Source organism: Pleuronectes platessa, chromosome 3 (genome assembly GCF_947347685.1).
Source record: "Pleuronectes platessa chromosome 3, fPlePla1.1, whole genome shotgun sequence".
Lineage (NCBI taxonomy): Eukaryota > Metazoa > Chordata > Actinopteri > Pleuronectiformes > Pleuronectidae > Pleuronectes > Pleuronectes platessa.
Genome location: NC_070628.1, coordinates 10,059,834 through 10,078,766, shown reverse-complemented (window position 1 = coordinate 10,078,766; position 18,933 = coordinate 10,059,834). Strand labels below are relative to the sequence as shown.

The 18,933-nt window shown below is 44.5% G+C and overlaps 1 protein-coding gene across 1 annotated transcript in view; it reads left to right on the top strand.

Annotated features, from left to right (window-relative positions):
- Nucleotides 1-14,999, top strand: part of cntln (centlein, centrosomal protein) — an 82,071-nt gene extending 67,072 nt beyond the window's left edge. Inside the window, exons 25-27 of the mRNA XM_053419714.1 lie at nt 149-346; nt 4,847-4,921; nt 13,820-14,999. Coding sequence (XP_053275689.1) covers nt 149-346; nt 4,847-4,921; nt 13,820-13,930 — 384 coding nt within the window. The 3' untranslated portion in view covers nt 13,931-14,999. The remainder of the gene's footprint in view (nt 1-148; nt 347-4,846; nt 4,922-13,819) is intronic.
- The last annotated feature ends 3,934 nt before the right edge of the window (nt 15,000-18,933 follow it).

The window sequence follows — 18,933 nt, the reverse complement described above, 5'->3', positions numbered from 1 at the left end:
ATATTCCTCCATAATGTACTAGGCCTCTCTGGCGCATGCTTGATCAATTTCATTTATTCATCTGTCAGGCAGAGCTATCCCTCTTGTTTTTCCATATCCATTTCATCATCCTCTTCTCTTTTTAATCCTTCTTCTCCTCCCCCTTCAGGCCCTGGCCAATGAAATACTTTTAGACGTTCAAGAGGTCAAGCAGCAGTTGATGAAGAGGAGGAGGTTGAGGCAGGCCAACACTGTGGCAGTGAAAGGCGGCCTCTCAGCCAAGTCGATGATCAAAGCCAAATCCATCGCGGCCTCCATTCTTAATATGTCAGAGAACGATCTCGCGGACATAATGGACACTGATCAGGTAAGGCCAAGGGACAGTCAACAGTTTATTCAACTGCTAACTTGAGGATCTATATCAAGTTTAGATCATGCCCACAGCACTCAACATACCTTTAATAGATTTTCTGTGAGGTAACATTTTTAAAAACGTTAAAAGTTTTCTTACGGTTTTTGCTCAGTGATTGCACCAGAGCACTGGGAAAGAAATCATATCATCAATATTGATTTGTGGCGTTGTGTATCTTTTTTAATAGATAGTCAATAGAGAATAACTGTGGCAAGGAGCAACAGCAACTTCAGCCTCACCTCTGGAAATTGTTGCTTTAGTTTAGCATTGGTGGAAAATGGAGGAAATCAGGAGAAACTTAAGCTCTCTGATCTTAGTTCATTTCACCTTTATCTAATAGTATTTAGCCTCGCTGGAAACTTCTGCCCTGTCTGACCTTCTCTTATTGATGAGTAAATAGACGGGGGCAAGTAAGCAAGGCTGAGCACTAAGTACTGTTCTTAAAGGTGAACCACACACCAAGACATGACCCTAATAAGATGGGAAGTTGCAGTGCAACAAGAAAAGGATGTGGCTTCATGTGTAAAGCCGGTGTTCTTGCTCTCAACAAGATCAAAAACCTGTCAGCACCTGCAGCACCTGTCAACTTGATACAAGATTTATTTGGGCACGAGTTGAGTAAGTACAACTCCTTTCTCATCGGTGAAAGCTGTTGTTGAGCCGAAGATTCGTGCTATTGACTCCAATCTGCCTGTAAAAGTCGAGTTTCACACTCTTTTTCCAACTTGGTGGGTCCTTTCTGCACCATACATCATACCAGCCGTGTCGTCAATTAGCAGCTCCGTGTTACAATCAACCTCCCATCCTCGGGGACTTCCTCCCATCTATCACAGGATGAGAGACGGCGCACCAGGCACTTACTCACACTTGAAACCAATTTTAGCCTTTTGTAGCCCAGCTCCACCCAGGAGATGACAGGACTCTGTTTCTCACTTGACAAAAAGTCCCCCTCATCAGGGCTGAAACCTCGGTGGGAGAAGTCATTCTCTTGTCTTCACCACTCGTTTTCGCTGCCGTATTAATGGTGGTTAACAACTGCTCGGTGCCTTTACATGGCGAGTGGGTTTTTCCTGTTAATTGATAGAACATAGATCACAACATGCACACACCCATTAAATAATTGACAGTTAGGTTAAGAGTGTGATTTTTTTTTTTTAAAGAGTCAGAAAAATAGATAGATCCCAGGAGAAATTATTTCTGTCTGTACTTGCATTTGTTTAAGTGGCTGTCATGGGGAAACAAGAGCGATTTCATATGTGCACTAATTGAAACTCGGGCTGGACTCACTGAAAGAGCTTTGAAAATGTCTTCATATAAGTGTCCTCAATTTGGCATTGCAAGCAGCTCAAAAACAGAAAGGCAGTCTGCAGAGCGCTAACCTCCACCAAGGTCTAACAGTCCCCTTGAATTCAATCAAGCTGCATCACATTCACACACTCATAAATATCAGGTACCTAAATATGCCTGTTTGTTGTATTTTTAACCAAGAAGCATGAATTATTCCCTGGGAAAATTTCCTCATCCACATCTGCACCAAAATTGGCTCTTCCCTGACCCACCTCCCTCCACCAGGCTTTGTGCTGTTCCAATCCAGTTGTTTTTATGTAATCTTGCTTACAAACAAACAAACCAGCATGCAAAACAAACAGAGACTGAAAAACGTTCACGGCAGAGGTAACCAGTTTGAGCTCCACTGTGCTAACGAGTTGTTAGAATTTCTAAAATGGATCTACAGCTGTCCATAGTCTAAACTGTCTAAACAATGTCTTGAGATTTATAATTCATACAGGATTTAGAATTGCGATTTGCCTTAGCTTTTACTCTGTATGTTTTTCTTTATACTTGAGGACATGACATGAGGTTATCAGAATTTCCAGTCCGTCTTCAACAAGCCCAACACAAGTGTATTCATTTATTCACTTGGTTTTGTGTTACCAGTGTGCTGAATGAGAGCACGGGGCTCACTGGGATTGCTTGTACTTCTCAGTTTTACTTTTAAATGAGAATACTCCATTGCCAACCGAGCTACTTTTCTTTGGTGTGCCAGATTTTTAACTTGTCAACGATATTCACAGAAGTTTCCAACATGTGAGGTTATTGGTATTGGTACTTGATTTGGAACTCAATCTGATTTTGAATTTCTGACATAATCAAAATGTTTAAATGTATTATTCCTAGTTATGGTTATTAATTCAGAGGATTACGGAAACAGATGACCTTCGTGTAATTACCACCATCTCTTCCAAAGACTACATCTTTTATTTTCTCCAGAGCACTAGTTTTGGCTTGTTTTTTTGTATTTTTAATTTATTAAATGATTTTCAAGCCTTTTGAAAATAATACAGAAACTTAGAACCGCCTCCTTACAGACTAACACTTTAAAACATACAAATCAATGTAATGGATGCGGATAGATGTATAGAAGGCGTGTAGCTCCTCCACACATGGACCATGCTGCCCACTGTAATGTGCCTCTATCCATTCCATAGCATGCAACTGAGAACCAGGGAGGGCAGCGCAGCTCCAGGCTCCCTGGGCAACTAGTTTTGAAGTTAATGATCCAGATGTAATAAGCCTATAATTGCCAGGCCAGTTTGTTTTGCACCTAATGTTAGATGGAGCGTCCGTGCTTTGTTATATATCTACCAAGGGTGGACAAGCACACCGACTGCCTCTCACGCACACACACTTTTTCACACACAATGTTCACTCCTGTGGGAGGCTTGAAGGCAGCAGTCACAAGTAGACTTTCTTCTCTCACCCTCTTTTTCTCTCTCTCACTAATGTAACAACACAATGCCTCCCCCTTGCTCTCCATCTTCTTCTCAGTTACTCTAAGCACCAGTCACTAATTAGGCACACACTGAAATTAGCCTAGCCTTTGTGCTGTCACCAGGATCACACATGGAGGGCTCCAGGAAGCTGGGGACTGCAATGGTGAAACACGTACTTAAATCCAAATGTGAGTTCTCAAGCCCTTGCCGACCTGGTCATTTGCCCTGTCCAGACTAATGTAGATATATTGCAAAGCCTTTGAGCCTTTTGTCCACAAGCAAACTGAGTTTTGAGTCATTAAAACTGATTTTTTTTTAAACGCCTTCCAAAGAGCAGATTTCAAAACTCAGGTTTCTGAGTATCCGTAAAAACTTGTAAAATAGAGCGTTTGGGAAAAAATGACCTCAGCGTTCTTCTCTGGGATTCGACCATTGACGGATCGTTGATGTAGACTCTATCACCACCTACTGGCACACGCTGCTTGTTTGAGCGTTTGTAGTCCTGAATGTTCTCGTCTGGACGGAAATATTTTCGTGTGGATGGAGATTTATTTTTACATAAAATATAAATTCAATATAAGATCCACAAGGTCATACACACTGTCACACGTACATATATTGTATGCTGTGTTTAAAGCTCTCATGCTCATAAATGAGGTAGTGAAAATATGTTTGCAGATGGATTTATTTTATGATACTGCATTTTATTACATAGGGACATGCAACATGTGTTGTCAGCTGTTGTACAAAATAACTGCACGCATACAGATGATGTGTGATATGTAGAGGAACACTTCCTTTGACCCTCCTCAACATTAACATTGCTAATATTATTCTCACAGGAGGATTCTCTAAAACATAATTGGTCAGATATTTTGTTATTATTACCTGAAAACCAACATTAGTTTGTCTGACTCACATCCATATTGCTATGAATGTTGGGTAACATTAATCATACACTCTGCTAGTGAAGTCGGCACCTGCAGCTGAAGCTGACTCTATCAAAGTTCACATAAAGTCTGCATAAGCCGCCATGTGGACTTGTGGCTTTGGACAGCCCATGCTTCTCCAGACTTCACAGGATTGTCTGTCAGGTCCGTCAGCTTAGAAATGCAGCTGCACACACACACACACACACACACACACACACACACACACACACACACACACACACACACACACACACACCACCCTGCCCTCCCCTCCCCGTGTCCCTGTGAGGTGGTGCAAGGCTCGTCACATCATTTCGAGCAGCAAACACCTGGGGTTCAAAGTGAAGAGGTAGCACATTAGTGCTGAGGTGTACATGGCCATGCAGTCGATCTTCACCCTGTTCATTAGCACTAACAAGGCTACCACTCTGTTAGGTCTTTACATGAGTAGCATGAAAACATATACTGGCTTACCCGGCCACTGAGTCTCCAGAGAAATCTCCTTCAAGGTCCTGGCCGGTGTGATGTTACAATCCTGCCCTAAAGCAGCAGACACACAGGAGAGTGTTACGATACAGTGGCAGGTTCTCTGTAAAAGTCTGAGGCACATGTTGAGTCTTACTTGACTTCTTTGCACAATTCATCCACATACCAAGCATTAATATTAAAGGTGACATAAGCATTCTCTCTAAACATCGGGATGATGTCTATCGGCTCGTGTATTTTCATATTCGCTGTTGTGTTTGCAGGGAACAGAGGCTCGTTCAGAGGGTCCAACAGACCGGGAGTGGCTCGACCAACTAAACCACATCCTGCAGCAAAAGGTGAGTCTCACACGTCTGCAACAACACGGCTCATTCCTCCACGGCTCATTCCTCCACGCCCTCAGTAATAAGAAGTCCTGCCGTCTCACTTCAGAGTAAAATAATTCACCATCCTCCCTTTCGTTGAGGTTGCAGTAGTAGAAATCGTAAGGTGACCAAAAATATGTTGATGGTAACAAAAAGTAATTGACATGGAGCAGTGATAGTACTATACTCAAATCATGCACAGGTAAATGTTTATGTTTACTTATTAGTAATAAATAATAATATTGCTATATTTGACAGTAAAATAGCTTAAAAAGAGATCTTGGTTTATTCTTTTTATTTGCTGTTTCATTTTAGGATTTAAAAATATATTAATATTAAAATGTTGTTATATATAGACTTTGTTAGTGCAGCGTCTTAATTTTCAAGTTTGATTTCTAGTGTTTGTAATTCTGTATCTGTTTGGCATTGTTTTTCTGTAGATACCTATCGTACCAAACATTTGAACTGCCCCTTGCCGATATGCTCTGTCAGTCTTTAGGATAGAAACAACTGGATACCAGTTTCACCCATATTAAGTAAATGGATGATGAATTTTAGTTCCCACCCAAATGTGTCCTGCTCCAGGCTCTGAAACAATGATGCAAAAGATAAAACAAAGAAAAGCAACTACATCCTCACTGTGTGTGGGTCTTGGTGAGCACATCCACTCATCTGTGAGTGCTCTGCTGGAGCTTTACTGGAGTGCTGTCAACGTCTGCTCGCTGTGATATGTGTATGATTGAGAGTGTCGAGTGTGTGTGTGCGTGTGTGTGTCTTGTCTGTGTTCTTGTCAGCGGCTGCCGCAGGCACTCATGCGTCGCCTCCGCACCACGACACACACCAGACACTGTTCTCTTGTTCCCCAGATCTTCTTCTGACCTTTCCACCTTCCTCTCCCCCTCCCACACTAACACACACACACACACAGACACACACACATACACACATACAAAACACTACTGAATCCATGTTTTTCCCTTCTAGCTGGACAGCTCTCAGTCCCTGTTCTCTGTCTCTCTCTGCCATCCTCCACTGTCCCGCATTCCTCTCTTTCTCCCTCTCTCTTTCTCTCTCTCTCGCTCTTTCTCTCTTCTCCCTCTCTCTCTCTCTCTCTGGCTCAGACCCCGAGGCAGCTTGTTAGTGGGGAACTAAATATTGATTTGGCGGGCCTGTCGATGCCGGGAGAATGAGCTAGTGTCCACCAGAGACCTCGGCACCAGCAGCCTGCTATCGACGTTTTCCGTGGGCAGAACAGGGGTGGTGGAGGACGGGGGGGGCTGCCGGAGCTGGTGCGGGGCGAGGAGGAGGAGAAGAGCGGAGTATGACAAGGCTGAGACTTGCCCCCAGGTCCCTGTGGGGACCGCTGGGACCACCGCAGTCATCCCCCCTCACTGAAACAGACTTTTTCTATCCCCCTTTCAAGTCCATCTTGTTCTGTTTTTTTTGGGGGGGTGGGGGGGTGGTATTTATTTATTTATAATTTTTTTCTTCTCTTTTCTTAACTTGCCTTTTCCTTGCTCTCTGGTTTTTAAAAGACTACTGTCATATCAGGAGGACGTCTTGCTCTGTCCTCTTCTCTAGCTGTTTTATTTCTGACTTATTTTAGCTTCTGGAACTTGTTCAGTTTAGGTGGATCTCTTACTGTGACATTTTAAAAACTGCTTTGATAATAATATGTCTCCTCAGGACGTCTGCTGATTCTGAGAAGCCGGCGTTTTCTTAGTGAGGGGAAAAGACTTCAAGAACTATCATACTGTGCCCCCTTGATTTCTCTACTCTCTGTCATAGCTTATGAAAGGCTCACCAAGCAGAACATCTGTGAAGTGGAATGGCCCGGCCTGTCACCCTGCCTGTGACACTAATAACACACTCCCCTAATAATGATATGATCTTACCCCTGAGCTGCACTCACACACTCTTCTTTGGCTAAAAAAGACAGAGACAGAAATAGACCCAGTGAAAGGAAAGATGAGAGAGAGATCCATGTCCTTAACTGGCTGGCTGTCACTGAAAGAGGATGAGGTTGTGTCCATCTCTGTGTGTATGTGCGGGTATGTGTACCCACTTGTGTGTGTGCACACTCACGACAGCCTCATCTTGTCACTGTCAGTGCCTAATGGAGCTGCCAGTGGGACAGCACTTTATTATCTCAGTGGCCCTGTCAATAGCAAACCCATCACTCACTCTGTGTCGTATCTCTGTGTAAGTGTGTGTATGTGTGAAAGACCAGAAGAGTGGTTTGTGTGTATCTGTATGTGGACTATTGTTGGCCATCACTGTCATCCACTGCCACATGTCAACGTAACAAGAGAAACTTCCACGAGACGCTGGCAAACTAGTGTGTTGTGTAGCGATGCGGTTGTATATATGTTGAGTTACGGATCCTTTCATGCCAACGAAGTGGCATAGATTTCCGGAGGCCCCTCACCGCTGCCCCACATGTCCACTCAAAACCAAATGAAACATTGCATTCATTTCCTCGTCTCTCACCTCCACTGGTGAGTTAATGAAATCAAACCCTACGCCTCTCAGTAGAGAGCCACCATAAGCAGCGCTCCATGGTCAGGATCGAGGGACGGTGCTATCTAATAATCATGAGCAGGCCAGGGGGTGCACTGTATGGCTCCACAGCAACCCGCCATGAATAAGGCCAGCAGTGAAGATGGAGTGTCCATGTGGGCCGTAGGGTCCAGGCACCGACCCGGGGAAGCATTGATTTAATTGCCTTTGGTTTATTTGTGGAGTCCTAATTATTGACTGGAGGTAGAATTTAATGGGCCAAGTCTTTATGAAGACAGGGAAATGACTGGCTTCTGCTGCTGGCCAATAATGAACAGGAGGAGCATGTGCATGCAAGCGTGTGCACACGCACGAGAACACACACGTTCCCCCCAGATCATTTTTCAGACTCATTTTGTACACACACGTACCCATCTCAAGCCTCATGACAGCATAATAACATTTAAAAAGTCATTGACTCTGTTGATTTCTTTATGAGAGGACAGTGGTTTGGTTTACTAGTATGGGGTGACGCTGAGGGCCAGCTAATATTTACTTCACAATCACACCCGGGGGAGACGTACAGGCATCACTTCTTATCAGCCTCCAAACTATAACAAGCAGGCAAACATAACATTAAGACACTAGTGGAGACAGGCCGGACCAATCTGGACTGGACACGTAATAAAACATCAGAGGTGTTAATGGATGGACCACAGGGCTGAAATGATTGTTGTAATTTCTTTCCTTATTGAACGTTGGGGGGAGGTCGCTGTAGCTCCGTTAAGGACATAGTTTTTATGATGTTAAATAACAGACTGTATTGAAGTCACTTCTTGACAAAACCTCGCTCCACGTTGGCACTTCTCAGGGCATTACATCATTAACCCTCGGTATTAAACACAACAAAGCCTCAGCACTTGGCGCCTCAGAAAGTTTCCCATTGTTGTTGGTGCTGTGAGAGTGAGGGGAAGTGCGTTGTGTTGTGTTGTGTGGCTCATTATGCCTCCGTAATGACAAGGAACGGCTCGGAGTCCCACACTTCTCTCCGAAGGAAAGTGACTCTAATTAAGCCTCATTTAATGATTGAGCTAATTAAATCAGCCACTCTTTTTTTTGTCTGTGTAAGTGTGTTTGTATGTGTGTGGAGGGGACTCGAGCTGAGCCTTTGTACTGTAAATATGTCACTGGAACAGCGGCGGGGGCCTGGAGGAGGGAGTTCCCTGGAGGAGACTGGTGTTAAAGTTCTTGTTAATGGTGTAGCACAGCGTGACTTATTCAGGGTGTTTAAATCCATATAAATAGAAACAGCACACGTGTGTTGGTGCTGTTCCTTTGCCATTAAAGGGTCATTACTTAACCAGGCAGACCGCAGTGTGGCAAACGGTTCAGGACTCTAGATTGGCTTTGAATAAGCCACGTGAATAATATCATTATTTCTTGAGGTGTGATGCTATTTTGGAGCTTTAACGTGGCTGCCAGTCTGATTGCACCCAGGGGTCATTCTCTGGAGCACAGTGGACTCTTAAAGTCAACACATAAAGAGGATTAATGTTCACAGCTCCTCACTGAATAAATGGCTGGTTCTGGGACATTCCCTTATGTCGCTGAACAAACACCTTTTTCCCTCCGTCATGTTTTTGTATGTGACAGTTCGCTGTACAGTCACGGCCACTTTAGTGGATTGTCCCTGCTTCCAGTACATGAGCCGCACGGTTATTCATGGCTGTGCTCTCGATTGCTAAATTCTACCAAGAGGTTGCATCTGTTTTGTATGGATATCACCTTTCTATATTTACACCCCGCTTGTGTCTGGATCACCTCATTTTCACACCTAATGAGTAGGAACCTGAAACAAAGACCCGGTGCTTCCCTGTGTTTAATCTAGGGTGTATTTAGGTCAGATCCCTAACAAATGCATGTTGCGCACTGAAATGATGTTTCCAAACAACTTATCAAGAAAAGGAGAGATTTTTAATTACAGGTTTTGTGGCCCCAAGTGTCCAATTCCCTTTCATATCAGTCTCTAGTGGCCTAAAGGGAGAAAGGAGAGGGATCTGTTCCGCTGCAGGGGTAGGTAATTACGCAGGAGAGGGAGAGAATAGACTTGTCGGTGCTTTAGTGGGTTTTCTTACCTGAGCCCCTTTTTGCAAATGTGACATATTCATTATCGGAGATAATCAAATGCAAGACTTTTTAGTATAGTGCCTTTGTGCTCTGGCATCTTCTTACTCTATTTATCATGTTGTTGTTGTTTTTGTTATTCCCCTGTATCATAAATTTGATTTTCAAACAAAAGTGAGAAGATCAAAGATCAAAGAGCTGCTTTCCCCTCTGTGATAAAACTACTGTTACTACTTCTCCCTCACCTTGAATAGTGGCCTAGATTGAAGACGGCTCAGCAGCCAGGGACTGAGATTTATCACAGGAATCTATCAGCACTTTGAAAACACTCTAGTCATTCCACGGAAATGTGACACCTTGTTTTTTTACAGCTATTATGAAATCAAGCAGGAGCGTACATCTTTGTTTATCACAACATTTTGAAGGTGCACACTCCTGTAGGACTTTAAAAGGACAGAAACATCGCTTCTGCAGTATAATACATCCACCCTAATTATATATGGCTGTTACAATTGATAATGTGGCGACACTCAGTAGTTATTTACTGAGCAGATGCAGAAATTTGGGTGATGTACACCCTCATGTCTCTTTTGGACTCTGAATCCCCCTCCCCTCGTGTTCCTACTCATTTAGCTCTCCGACCGCCTGACACGATCTCTGCAGCTACACACAAACTGGGCCAATGCGCTAACTCGTTCCAAGGGAGAAGACAAAAGAGCTGGAATGATCGATCTTTAAGGAAAAAAGAAAGTTGATGTGTAATGCCACTACCAGACAATGGTCACTGGAGTGCTGCAACTTTGAGCTGCTCCTCGCCTTGAGGAGTGCCCCAGGCTGTAGAATAGCAATGTCATTTAATTGGCTCATAAAAACACATTTTGCTTGCAGCCCCTGTCCTTGTCTTGGCACACACACACACACACACACACACACACACACATATATGTATAGATGATATACACACCCTGTTTCAATGGCTTTACTCGCCAGATCCCTTCTGAAACGTGTTCATGAAATCCCACCTAGACAAAAGGTCTGCTCTGCGGGGCCTGTTGAATAGTAATGGGTGTGAGTTAGCATGGCTTAATGCTATAGTAGCTGTTTCAGTGTTGCCAAAGGGGACAGGACCTCTTGCAAAACAGTGGTAGTGTTGCTCAGTGCCGGTGTTGGCGAGGTCTGCCAAAGGGGACAGGGGGCCTGACTAAATCAGCTGTAGCATAACATTACTGCCAGTTCCTAACGTCGCCTGAAGCAGCCCAGGGGATCAGGTAGAGCAGCTGCATCACAGCTCTCCTCCAACCACCCTGCAGGGGATCTGTCCCAAGCAAATGTGGCCGTTTAATGAATGGCAGCGATGGTGTCTTGATTGTGAGTTTGAATGCTTGTGTTTCCTCATGCCAGAATCTAGGGATGTGTTTCTAAAGGTTTTGATTTGTCATGAAGGAGTTTGGACGGGTACCCACGTATTTTAAGGCGTTGAGACAGTGATCATGAACTGCAGCTCAACTGTGGTTGGAGACTACCATCTTTCTTTCTCTTGCTTCCTGTCATCTCCCTACTGTCTGTGATAAAAGCTTCCATCCATCCGTTATCCACACCGCTTATCCTTTTGGGGTCGTGGGGAGCCGGAGCCAATCCCAGCTGACATTTGGCAAGAGGCTGAGTAAACCCTGGACACTATGCCAGTGTATCGCAGAGCTGACATATAAACAACCATTCACGCAGTTTAGAGTCTCCATCTGACCCAACCCCGAGCTGCATATTTTTGGACTGTGAGATGAAGCCAGCGAAAAGCCCACGCTGACACAGAAATAACATCCAAACTCTGCACAGAAAGACCTCAACCCAACTGGGATTCAATCAGCGTTAACCGCCGCACCGATCAAAAAACATAAAATGCCCCGAAATACTTCGGGCATTTTAAAGTTGATTGAAAGTTGAATGTTTTCTGTCAAAGTTTTATCAAGTCGTACTCACGATGGCCTTATCTAGATCATGTTTACCTGTTAGCGTTGTTTACCCATATCCCCATATTTGTACTTTTAATGATCCAGTCTCCCACTTTCCGGTCCCATGGAGCCTTGTGTTGTGGCTGTGTCTCTATTTTAGTGATAGTTGTTTGCATAGTTAGTGGCTCTAAGTGCAATTAGCTGATCAGGAAATTGTGTGTATGTGGGTGTGTATGTGTGTGTGTGTGTCTGTATGTGCGTGTGTCTTTGTGTGTGTGTGTGTGTGTGTGTCTGTCTGTGCGTGTGTGAGACAGAAAGAGAGAGTTTTCCCAGATGGACGGCAGCAGAGGGAGATATCTCAGCAGTTACTCCAGTGTAGTGGTTCTCTGTGGAATAGCGCTGTGTGTTTGATGCATCCAGTGCTGCTGGAACTGACTCCCCACTGTACAACACATGCTGCACACACACACACTTTAACACTCACTTCCCAGCACACAGGGCCTTGTGTTCCCATATCCTGTTACCTTTAATGAAGAAGAGAGAGGTGTCAAGGGGGCGGGAGGCCTGGGCGAGTGTTCCTATGTGCACGTGGGTTTCAGAGGCTCTTACTCTGCAGCTGTATTGGAAATTGATAAGTTGATGGTTTCAAATCACATCACAGTGCTTTTCGGTGTCCTTAAAAGATGTCAGCCGCAGACCTAATACCAATATGTGTGTTGTGAGTTTGTGTTAATCCGAGCACAGCAACACGACACCTTGCATTTCCCCCCTTCCTTCCTGGAGATGTTAAACAGTAAAGTAAGTTATATCGCTATCTTCACTCTGGCCCGTCCACTTCTCATCTCAGGCCATGTGCTTTGGACAATTGCTCAGGGAATTAATTTATTTCCCTCGCTCAGCGAAGGCGCTTGTAAAAAGGCACACAACTTGAAGTGAATATTTATGGGTGATATCGTAAGAATGCCTCCCTTTGATCAGGCGTCCTAATGACCATAAAATCCTTGTGTTGATTCAGGAGGAAAAACTAAATTAGACTGAAGTCTGAGGAGAGACCCGCCCACCTCTTTATCTTCACCTTTCCTGCGTTTGCACGACAACAATTAAGAAAACACACAAAAAGTACCTTCATGCTCAACATGTTTCATCCTGTATGATTAAGTGGACATCAGCTCTCCTCCACTTCCCTCCCCTGCTCAGATAGAATTCAGTAAACACAACAAGGTCATAAATGTCTCCAGTGATGCCTCGACTGATTCTATATTTTTATATCTGTTAAAAAGTGACAAACTTAAAATTCTGCTGAAGGTGTGCTGCGTCAAAACAGGCCGTGTTAAAATCTTTATTAAAAAGACAGGCTCACATTTCAAAGCGAAAATATGATCCAAGTTATACGTTTATGTTTCCTTTTCCTAAACATTGTTCTTGGTACTGAATGTAGGCTCATGAAGAGAAAAAGGAGAAGCCAGAGTTAAATTTGTCACATGTATAAACATAATATATATGTATTATGTATATGTATATATATATATATATATATATAAAATAATCTTATATGTGGCCATTTGAGTTTTCAAAATAATGTGGGGATCTTTCAAACTTACTACAGGTTTAGTACAAAAAAACTGATTTCTAACGTCCCCTTGTTGAGCTGCAGGAGAGAGAGAGTAACAGAAGGTTGTAACTTTATAGATACTCCCCTGATCGACTGTATGGAACTGATGGAACTGAACCTAAGAGGGAGATAGATTTTCTTACAAAGGAATCACTCAATGAATTAATCAGACAGTTTGACAGGAAAAACAACAACATTTGTGTAAATGTACATAAAGGCTTGTGAATGATTCTTTATGTCAGACTGGGATAATTTGTTGGAATCCCCCTTCCGGCCGCAGGTCCACCTCTGGTTTCAGGCCTCAGCTGCACGTCCTCTCCTCTTTCTTCCCTCTTTCTCCGTACATCTGTACTATCCATGAAGGCAAGAAAAAGTCTGGAGAATAACTTAAAACAGGTCAGAGTAGAGTGTGAAATGAGGAGTTGAAACTACTGCTGCGCAGCCCGATTTGTGGATTGCTTCGTCAAAGCACTCAACGTGAATGGTCCCTCAAAAGTTTCACGAGTCCTCAAGCCCCATCCTAGGTTCTCTTCTTCCACAAAACAACACATAAGCTCTCTGAAAAGCCGCCGGGTGTCAAACATCTGACCCTTTTTTTTTAATAGTTTCTGTGTCTTCCTCATTTTCCTCTAACCCGTCTCTACCGCCGCCCCCACACCCCTTTTCTATCCTTCCCCTCCCCTGCAGATCCCCTCTGCCGGCCAGCTAATGGAGGCTGTGCGTGTGAAGATGAAGGAGAGGAAAGTGCTGACAGAAGAGCTGGCCACGCTCGCAACACCAGTCAGCGAAAAAGCCTGACTCCCTGGGCTGAGGCTGGGAAAACTGTCATCCTCTTCTTTTTCTGCCCTCCCTTCTTCTCTCCCTCACTGGTTCCTACTCAGTGGGAGGTGGGCTGAGCCAAGCTGAGCCGGGGAAGCAGAACCAATATTTGTGAGAAAAGCGCTGTCGACTCACTCTGGGCCACTGGCGCAACACAGCAGCCCGGCTTTTGTAAATGAGCCCTCGACATCTGTGTTAGCCCTCAATGCACTATGTCTATCAGACAGGGCCCTTTAGCGCCAAGCTAATTTACAGTGCAGCCACTCTCCCCCACTCTCAACACAGACCTGGGGTGATAAGGCAAATGCTTACACTAATGTTTAAGTGAGACTTTTTTACCCTCTTTTACCTCTCCCCCCTAATTTATTTGGCAACTCAAGGACCTAAGGGTGCAGGGACTTGACCTAGCCATGCCAAGTCGACACTTTGAGAAAGTCAAGTGCAGCACAGAGCAGAAAGAGGTTACATCCATTTATCAGACCTGATTGCTCTGCTCTCAGAGACCCCATCGATGATTGGAGTATTTATTTCTGATGCTAATTAACTCTGCTTGAGAGGCTTGAAGCTATATAAACTGTTATCTTTTCTGTGATGGAGCAGTAGGGCTGCTTAAAGGGAAAATAATTTTGGAGAACAGAAACTATTTCACGAGAGAAAAAAATCTTAATTTCGTGGGGGAAAAAGGGGAAAAAGTCACAAAATTGCAAGAATAAATTTGTAATTTTAAGAAAATAAATGGAAAAAAACACTTTTGGAATTTAAAAGTAACCAACGATAACTTTACAGTCAACTACTTCCAAACAATTCATCGTCCACTAAAGAAGCAATTCTCTGAAGGTCATCCCTCAGAATAGACACTTAGAGACTTTCGTTTGTAAATTTAGTTTTTTCCCCTGTTATATAAAAAACTTAATTCCATAAATATCTGATATTGTTTTTCCTTTACTGGTCTTAATATTCCATTGTACATTTCTAATCTGTACTTTTTCTACTGATACTGTTATTGTGAATTGTGCCAATCGCTTTGTTTAGAAATAAAATCTCTTGATTTTCAAATAAAGCTCAGTTCCCTTCTTTCCTGTCCACACTGTGTTATTGTGGTGAATTTCCGGATCTGGTCTAAACTCTCTCCTGTGCTCGGTTGGTTCCAGCGGTTCAAAGGACTGTCAGTCAGTGTGTGGTGGGGACCGAGGATCTCTGGTGGACCGCGGGGGTCCTCAACCTCTCTCATGATTGACAGCTGACTGTTGGCATGGATCCTGTCTGCAACAAGTGACCCCTGCTGTTGACATCATTAACAAGGGTCCACACGAGCACTCACGCAGCTCAGCACAGGGGTGTGTTAGAGGAGCGGTTCCATCCTTGACATATCTACCTCCGACGCCTTTTATCTGTTTCCCTTTTCCTCCCTCTCTTATTATTCATTTTGAATATTAAACCATGATCCTGGTCTCCTCTGTCCTTGAATCGGCTTCCTACACAAGAGACCTCACACTCCTCCCTCCGTATCATCCCTTTATTTTTTTTAACTCCCTTCTTTACCTCTTCTAGCTTTTGTTTTCCTCTTTACCACTTTCCCCCTTTCTTTTTTTTTATAATGTATAATTAACTATGGTGTGAAGAATCCTCCATTCAGGAATTAAAAAGAAATAATTCCACTTTTTAATCCCCCCTCCCTTCTCAAATATATGCTAATGATGTCGTTTTCCTTTATCTTTTTATAATAAAGGATTAGGCCAGGACTGTCTCTCGCTGCAACTCGGGGACCAATTTAGCCGGGATCCAGGAGAGACAAACCCTGGTGGTTAATTACCATTCATTAACATAGTTTGCATCTTTTCTTCTTCTCCAACACCCAAGAGCCAGCTATTGTCAATATTTGTCCCATATAAATTTCGGCATTATTTTTTTTTTTTTCCCAGTCACTGTCCTCCAGCATAATGTGGCTAATGACAAACATTAATAACTCAGAGGAATCCGGTGGCACAGCGGGTATAAGAGACAGAGGCTTCGGTGCAACGCAAATTATCCCAGAGCCCCCCCACCCCACCCACCCCCCTCTGCCGTCTGACTGTCTGTGTTTCTCCCTCTCTCTTCCTTTAAGTGCGTAATGCATAGTCAACATGTTTCCGGCCTTGGCTGACACACTCATGCTATTTCTATGACATATTCAAATGCGGGCCCCCTCAGCTGGTGCTCCCTGGGGTTTAATTAACCTGGCCTTGCCTTTGACGCTCCCTCAGTGAAGACGTTAAAACAATCTTGAAAACACCCTTCAAACATCCACCCTCCAACATACACACACACACACACACACACACGTCTCACGCTAGGTGCTGTGTATGATTCATCTAGTTTTTTTTTCTGTCTGTGTAGGAATGGCGTGCCGTGCCCTTCTTTTCTTCCCCTTCACTCTCTCCTTGTCTTCCACCCTTCTTCTCTGGTGCAGCTCTCATTAAGCGAGGTCTCCTGTGGGAATTACTTTGATCAGTAGTTCCAAATTCAAAGTTTTCCTCCCTTCCTCTTTTATTCCCTCCAACACAATCGACTTGGTGTCATTTTGTTGCCTCCGTCTCTTTTTCTTCAGATCCAACTTTCACGTACACTTTCTTTCCGCAGAGTCCTGCAGGAGATTGCTCCTGGAGGGGAAGGGGAAGGGGAGGTCAGGGGTCACGGGTTGACTCTGGGGTCGATTGATGATGGGTTTGTGTTTTGTGTGTCCCAAGGCTTTTGTGTTGAAGTTCCCTCTCTTTCTGAGTGTGCGCCACTTGGGTGGGAGACTGGTCACCCGGCTACAAAGAACAGTCGGAGCGATAACCGAGAGTTTCTGCAGCCTCCATCTGATGCACAATTAGTCCTCGCAGATCCCTCAGAACTGCCTCTGGTGATTTCCTTTACTTCACTGACACAGATTCACACCCTGGCTACCGCTGCCAATTCACCAGTCTGCTTTGATTTCTCACGCAAAGACACTTGGCACACAAAAAACACAAGGTGGTTGTGACACAGCCAAATGTATTTTTGACAAATGAATAATGCATCTTGTTTACAGCTCTGATCCACAGAGAGCCGCTTTGGTAACAAGAGGTAGATGCTGTTTACAGTGTGTACGACAGAAATCGCAAGAAATTTAAGGAGTTTAATGAGAAAATTGCCAAATTAAAGACAGGAAGGGAATCTCCCTCTCCTGATGCGCGCATGCTCTGTATACAACCTCATTGATCTCCACTTGAACAAGTCCCTCATCCTCTTCCGCTGCACTCCAGACATGAAACGGCAGCAGATTATGGGTGGATGCGGCCTGCCGTGGGAAGCTGGGGAGCAGATAAAAAGGCCAGCCACTCGGGGACTAAAGCTATGTTTTGATGCTTTGTGATAAAGCAGAGGCAGAGAGTGAGAGGAAGGGGGGAAAGTTCCAGGATCCATCTGTAACTTCTCCACTTCACAGGGAAAGAGAAGAGGTCTCCGATTTTGCTGGACCCCTCTGCCACTATCTGTGTGTGGTCATACATATAAACATTATCCTTTGTACATTTTTGATTTGTTTCTTTCTCTTTGTCTTGTCCATCGTGACCACTCTCTTCCTGCCCTTGCATTCTTCTTTGGCACTTGCACTTCTCCCTCTCTCTCTCTCCGTCCCCCTGGACTGTCCTAAGCCTTGCTCATGGCAGCCGTCTCTCTAAAGCCATGGCCTGAGCTCCTGGGAAGGAGAAAAAAGAGATAGAACGGGAGAGTGAGAGAGGGGTTGATCTGGTCTCTAATCCACCTCTTCTCACAGCGTAGGAGGGAAGCTGCCGTGCTCCACATCACCTCAGGGAGAAGGGACTCTCTGGAAAAGTGTGACCACCTGAACCCTCCAGTGTTCTGATGACTAATCTGGGATGTCGGTGCAGAGACTGTGGCTCTTAATATCCCAGATAAGTCAAACTCTCAATGTTAGGGGCATTGTGTGGTTGTCTGGGATTTCAGGGTTTTTGTCTCCTGAGGTTCAGAGTCCATCAGTCGACAAACTACCCAGAGTGCCGTTGTGCTACGTGCACTCACAACGAAAACAAACGGCCATCAGTATCAGTCCTCATTGGTCCTATCAGTTCTGAAAGCAGGCAGCCATCCTTTGTTTGCTGCTCCAGCATATAAAACAACACCTCAGTCTGTGGTGGATAGCGCCTCAAAGCACCTCTCCACCTTGACTAACTTTTCCAAGCGCTCATTAGCGGACTGGCTGAAGTTTGGAGGGTACGAAGCGGGCTGGCAGATTACCCCCTGTAAAGTAGCACACCTCAGGTAATCATACTAATGAATTCAAGCACACACACACACACTCACCCACCCCTCATCCCTTTCTCCTTTTCTCCTTCTCCCTGCACTTACTTTTCTCCCTTTCTTCCACAGTGGCGGGTCGGCGCAAAGAAGTGCCAAACAACAAAGAAGTGTTTGTTTGCATAATATTAGCACCGCACGCAGTGGCGGGGGCCTGACTGCAGGACTGACTGGAGGCTTCCCATGAACACAGGTGGAGCAGGGCGAGCATCACTGGGACCAATTAGAGCAGAGCACAGGTACATTAGCATGTTTGAGTGGAGCGGGCTGGCGTGGGGATTGCCGGGCCTCGTGAAACACACACAAACACACGACGGCGGTCTGGTGTGCGTTAGTTGTTGGTCTCCAGCGACATGACTGGCATATGTGTGACAAATGACCCCTGGTCCGCCGTCACAGTGAATCCTCCCACACACGGCACACCATCGCAGCCAGTTGTTCGGGGCTTTGTTAATGATGAACTATAAACACAACCATTTTTCGAATGTTTAAAGGATTAACATAAAAAAAAGGGAGATGTCCGTTTCTTGTGGGGTTTTGTTTTAACAAGCAGTGAAATGTGAATCGCATGTTTGACAGATGCAGACAGTGCGAGGCGAGCAGGTGCTGATGAGCATAAAAAGAGGCTGTTGTTCTCGGTAAAATGACCGTGGTAAATGGAG